General features: G+C 39.9%; 2 protein-coding genes across 2 annotated transcripts; one reads left to right on the forward strand and one right to left on the reverse strand.

Moving 5' to 3' along the window:
* LOC120199752 (caffeic acid 3-O-methyltransferase-like) lies at positions 1-2,100 on the forward strand. Its single transcript, XM_039200764.1, has 4 exons — positions 1-489; positions 825-1,135; positions 1,228-1,292; positions 1,640-2,100. The coding sequence occupies exons 1-4, from the start codon at positions 71-73 to the stop codon at positions 2,045-2,047; spliced, it is 1,203 nt and encodes a 400-aa protein (XP_039056695.1). The 5' UTR covers positions 1-70; the 3' UTR covers positions 2,048-2,100.
* A 232-nt stretch (positions 2,101-2,332) lies between these two features.
* On the reverse strand, positions 2,333-5,066 carry LOC120199754 (protein DOWNY MILDEW RESISTANCE 6-like). Its single transcript, XM_039200765.1, has 4 exons — positions 4,853-5,066; positions 4,535-4,782; positions 2,917-3,241; positions 2,333-2,838 (listed from the first exon to the last, which is right to left on the reverse strand). The coding sequence occupies exons 1-4, from the start codon at positions 5,048-5,050 to the stop codon at positions 2,596-2,598; spliced, it is 1,014 nt and encodes a 337-aa protein (XP_039056696.1). The 5' UTR covers positions 5,051-5,066; the 3' UTR covers positions 2,333-2,595.
* Positions 5,067-5,597: the final 531 nt, after the last annotated feature.

The raw sequence follows: 5,597 nt of genomic DNA on the forward strand, positions 1-5,597 counted from the left end.
TGTGTCCTCAGCCGTGTCTCATCTTCATCCTCACCAAATCTCAGCTTTCTTCTGTTCCGAGCTCCACACAATGAGTTCAACGGGCGAAACCCAGATGACTCCGACCCAAGTCTCGGACGAGGAAGCCAACTTGTTCGCCATGCAACTGGCCAGTGCATCGGTCCTCCCCATGGTCCTCAAGTCAGCCATCGAGCTCGACCTGCTTGAGATCATGGCCAAAGCCGGTCCCGGTGCTTTCCTTTCCCCAAAGGAAGTGGCTTCACAGCTCCCCACCACCAACCCCGATGCTCCCGTCATGCTCGACCGCATCCTCCGCCTCCTCGCCAGCTACTCCGTCCTCACCTGCTCCTTGCGCAACCTTCCCGATGGCAAAGTCGAGAGACTCTATGGCCTCGGCCCTGTCTGCAAATTCTTGACCAAGAATGAAGATGGGGTTTCCATTTCCGCCCTTAATCTCATGAACCAAGACAAGGTCCTCATGGAGAGCTGGTAAGATTTACTTCTAATTTATCCATGAGTTTGATTCTCTGCAAAAACAATAATAGAAATTGACTGGATAATCATGTATGATGAAATGATTATATGAGATTTTTGAAGTGTTTAAATATGATTATGCTTGATTTACAAGATATTAGTCTATTTATTGCTTGAAATATGAGACTCGAATGCCTTACCTAACACCCAACATTTCTTAAGATTTAAATATAGAAATTGAGGGATCTGGTTCTCTGTTCATCAATGGAGTATAAGCTACTGTAATTTGTATAAGTCCAGTATCCATTTAACTGTCATAACTCCAGGTAATATCCTCGGAATGTTTTCAGGTACTACTTGAAAGATGCAGTGCTGGATGGTGGAATTCCATTCAACAAGGCCTACGGTATGACCGCATTCGAGTACCATGGCACGGATCCTAGATTCAACAAGGTTTTCAACAAGGGAATGTCCGATCACTCTACCATTACGATGAAGAAAATTCTCGAGACATACGACGGTTTTGACGGACTGAAAACACTGGTCGATGTCGGCGGTGGTATTGGTGCCACGCTTAGCATGATTGTCTCCAAGTACCCTGCCATAAAGGGCTTTAACTTTGATTTGCCTCATGTCATCGAGGATGCTCCTTGTTATCCCGGTATGACATTATTCATGCTTCACAAGTTTTTTTTTCAGAAGCTAAAGATTGCATCATTTCTGATCATGGTCTTGAAATTGGATTGACTGTAGGTGTGGAGCATGTTGGTGGAGACATGTTTGTAAGTGTTCCGAAAGGAGATGCCATTTTCATGAAGGTAAAGTTCCAATAGGCTTAAGTAGGTGGAATCAATCATCTATGAAACAATGGAGTCAGGGAAAGACACGTTAGGGTAGAACTCATAAAATTTTAGAGACAAAAACAGATTTTAAATACAAAATACTTAAATTATATGAAAATTTGAAAATTTCGGGAGGGCAAATGCTCCACCAACCCCTCCATCCATCTTGATTATGGAGCTAACTGATGACATGTTGATTGAGTGCCCCCTCTGACTCTCAACTTCTTCTCCTGATGACTAAAGAAAACTACGTCTTACCTACCACAAAATGCAGTTTGTAATATTAATGCTCTTGACATGTATGTGTTGTCATTCTGATGCAGTGGATATGTCACGATTGGAGCGATGAACACTGCTTGAAGTTCTTGAAGAAGTGCTACGAAGCTTTGCCGGACAACGGAAAAGTGATTGTTGCCGAATGCATTCTTCCGGACTACCCGGATCCCAGCCTCGCCACAAAGTTAGTTGTCCATATCGACTGCATCATGTTGGCTCACAACCCTGGTGGGAAAGAGAGGACCGAAAAGGAGTTCGAGGCACTGGCAAAGGGTGCTGGATTCCAAGGCTTCCTTGTAAAATGTAATGCTTTCGGCACCAACATCATGGAGTTTCTCAAAAACTATTTGAATCTTTGTGTTGGATACATGGTTGAGTCTTTTACTTTTGGATTCTGGAACTTGGTGATTGTCTCAAAGGGGTGGCTTGCTGGAATTACATACTTTTTTGTTTGACGGAAAACAATAAGAATGAAAATTGTATGCTTCTTATGTAGAAGAAATTCTATATTATATCGTCTACCTTACTGCAACTAAACAAAGTGTTGCTTGTTTTCTTCTAAAGCCTCATCGTCGAGAAGGAATCATTGAAGAAGATGATTGTTTAAACTCCCATTTTGTTTGCTGGCATTTAGAAAACATAAGTAAGATCAACATATATAGAACTCTGTTTCACTTTGCAGTGGCGAAACTTCACCTGTAGGCGCAAGAACCATTTCATGTCACGTAATATAAATTATTTGCACAGAATCATTTTGTGACGGACAATGCTGTCCTTTATAGTACAATACGATATAATAAAGAGAAGTTCAACTTCGGTTCGGAACAATCGGGTGCCATAGAAGGATTGTGAGTTACACAGTAGACTGCTAAAAGGAAGCAGCATTAAAAATGGGCACACTGCAATAAATGAAAAAGGGGCACTCTACTTATTCTGCAGTAATATACATGCATTCAGATACAAATGAAAAGTCGAGGAAACACTGGGGCGACGAAAGCCGATACTAGTTCTTGAATAGTTCCAAACAATGTTCTTGGTCCAGGTTCCTGCCCCAGAACTTACTGTAATACTCTGCATAAGTATAATCCCTGTATACGGCTCCACATCCATCTTCGACTAGAGGCTTTGCAGGGCTGATTATCGCGTGGTCACACGGACAGAGGAAAGAAGCAACCGACATCCGTTCCTTATCGGCATTCACGGTTGCTCGATGCCACACGCTCTTGTACCTCCCATTACTCAATGCCTGCATGTCATACTTGATTACTCTTCTAGCAAGGTATCATATATAATTTCCACACGGAAGGTGTTATATGATCATTACCTGTAGCTGATCGCCGATGTTAATGACGAAAGCATTCGGGTGCGGATTAACGGCGAGCCATTTGCCGTCTTTCAATACTTGGAGCCCCGCAACTTGTAAATCTTGAAGTAAAATCGTAAGAGCATTGGGGTCTGTATGACCAGGCAACCCGTAGGTAAGCTCCGGCTCGGGACATGGAGGGTAATAGTTGACAGCCATATGCTGGCCTTGCTCCCCAAGAACATTCTTTATGTAATCTTTTTCCAGGCCCAAGCTCTCTGATATTAACTCTTGCAATCTATACCCCAGTTCTCGAACTTCAACGCAGTAATTACGCACAATTTCCCTATCAATTTGACATTCAAAGATTACAGCTCCCATTCTTGAAGTAACCAATAACGATATAGAACAGCAATAAAAAAGGGATCTTTTCTTGATGCATGCATGGAGAGAGCACAAATCTCTCTAGAAGAAAAAAAAAAAGGGGGTTCATTAGAACTTTGATTCACCCCCACAGAAGCCATTACCAAACGTCAACTTGATCATCAACAATATTCAACATCAGGATCGTTATATCCCAGAGCTACCACTCATAAAAGCCACCGCACCGCCCCCACTGTTCTAATCTTAGCTTTTTGCTGCCATCGCTACCGTTAACTACGTTTACTATTTTTGCCTAGTGAAATCTGAAAGTGAAATATGGATCTCAAATTCATGCTTACATCACTCTGTGAGCTCATAGAATATATAAGCATCCACTACACCTACATATGGGGCCACTGTCCCACTGTCAACCCAACTAGACATAGGCATTGATTAATGGGTAGTACATGTTGCTCATTGGCATCAACATCACGCTCGAGTTTTATAATTTTTAATGCTAGAAACTTCTCTCTCTCTCTCTCCAACAATCTTTTTAGCTTTTTGTTACATGTACGGGTCACCCCATGGAAGATATTGCTCAACCCAATCCTCAATAGCTCTTCCAATGGTTAAAAAGTCACCCTCCATATCAAAATTTGATAATCATATTGTGTTCATCAAAGCCAAACTCTAGAGGAACAATTGGGGGAATAAGAATCAAGGGGGACTTAACTTTTCCTTTGATATGTGTACATGAAATTATTTTATTATATTATATACGAAATCGAAAGAGATGTCACATGATTATATAGATACAACTTATTAAATATATCGTACCAACAAAATATAATATTCAGATAACCTTTTTAAATAAAAAATCAGAATGACATATCAGATCTATTCTATTACGTGCTCAGATAAAGGTGAGAACAAATCATTATATTCATGCAACTTCTTTTTGCTTGTGAGTTCATGCACTGTTTGGAAAGATCAGTTTCTAATGTAAGATGGAAAAGATGTTAAAAGAAATCATATCAACATATTAGGTTGTTCCCTCTAAAGAACAAAAAAGAATGCATTTAATATAATCTCCATCAAATCATTACAACATGCATGACAGATATTGCAGTGGAAATAAAGTAAACTTGTTGGATAAATTATGCATGTGGACAAATGGTTACTTTGAATATTCATTGTCATTGCTTGAAGAGAAAGAAGAAGATGAAGATGAAGAAGAAGAAGGTGAAGATGATGAAGAAGAAGAGTAAGGGCTTACTTGAAAGGAGGAGGATTGGAAGGCCACTCAGGGACATATTTATGGAGAGGATAACAGTGTAATCTCAGGTAATCTCTCCAGTTATGAACCTTCTCTTTGTTCACATTAAAACTGGTGGAAAGTCTCATTGTCTTTGAAGGGTCATCGGAGTAAAGCTTCAACTTCTCCTCCAACGGCAGCCGGAAAAAGTCACGCGCCACTTGTAGCATTCTTTCCACGGCTTCGTCGGAAACTCCATGATTGATGACCTGGTAATGATAACAGCCTTAAAAAGGAAGAAGAGCCCGAGATTTCAACGTTTGAGGTAATCAATTATACCTGGAAAAATCCGTAGTGCATGCAGGCAAGAGAGATTTGTTCAATGATACGGCTTCTGTCATCGGACCCCAAGTCGATAACAGGGACGTTTTCGCACTCGGAGACTTCCGACAACCGAGGACGTTCGGATTCCGGTCTGACGTAACTTTCCGGTAATTTAGAATACCGGATTCCGGTGGAAATAACCTTTGTCTCCATCCCAAAACAAGGAAGCGCGGTTGGAGACGACTGACGAGGGAGTGTTGACTGATTCGATACGAACAGCTGAAGAGCACTTTGAAGGCTCAGATTACTCTTGTATTTATAGACCTGGATTAGACAGGTGGTGTCTCCTTTTCCATTAAATTTGGACTGATTTTCAATAATATTCATATATAAATCAATCAAACTTCAAAACTTACTTTATTTATTTAATTAACAAGTATTTTAAATGAAATAATCTTCGTTTCGAATACATCTAGTTCAACTCATCTATCGAAATACAAGCTCTGGACTCCGGTCATCATGAAATGGAAACCCTCGGTGCAAAGGAAAATGTTAATTAATGTTATTAGTAGTATTTATAAGATAAGATATATATCTTATAATCAATATTTATTTTTTAAAACAAATCATCAACAACGAAATAAATTTATAACGACGAATATTTTTTTTGAATAATCGATGAATATTTAAAATTTAAACTAAAGAGAAAAATAAAATAAAATTTAAACCCCATATTTTCTTAAGACGGCAACGGCTAACC

This window comes from Hibiscus syriacus, unplaced genomic scaffold (assembly GCF_006381635.1).
Source record: "Hibiscus syriacus cultivar Baekdansim isolate YM2019G1 unplaced genomic scaffold, ASM638163v2 tig00005465_pilon, whole genome shotgun sequence".
In the NCBI taxonomy this organism is placed as follows: Eukaryota; Viridiplantae; Streptophyta; class Magnoliopsida; order Malvales; family Malvaceae; genus Hibiscus; species Hibiscus syriacus.

Bases quoted from the DNA above. Each gene is read 5' to 3' on its own strand.
- LOC120199752 (XM_039200764.1), top strand. From the start codon at position 71: ATGAGTTCAACGGGCGAAACCCAGATGACTCCGACCCAAGTCTCGGAC. The intron at 490-824 runs GTAAGATTTACT...GAATGTTTTCAG, and splicing joins AAGGTCCTCATGGAGAGCTG to GTACTACTTGAAAGATGCAG. The intron at 1,136-1,227 runs GTATGACATTAT...GATTGACTGTAG, and splicing joins GGATGCTCCTTGTTATCCCG to GTGTGGAGCATGTTGGTGGA.
- LOC120199754 (XM_039200765.1), bottom strand. From the start codon at position 5,050: ATGGAGACAAAGGTTATTTCCACCGGAATCCGGTATTCTAAATTACCG. The intron at 4,783-4,852 runs GTATAATTGATT...TATCATTACCAG, and splicing joins TGCACTACGGATTTTTCCAG to GTCATCAATCATGGAGTTTC. The intron at 3,242-4,534 runs GTAAGCCCTTAC...TCAAATTGATAG, and splicing joins TCCAATCCTCCTCCTTTCAA to GGAAATTGTGCGTAATTACT.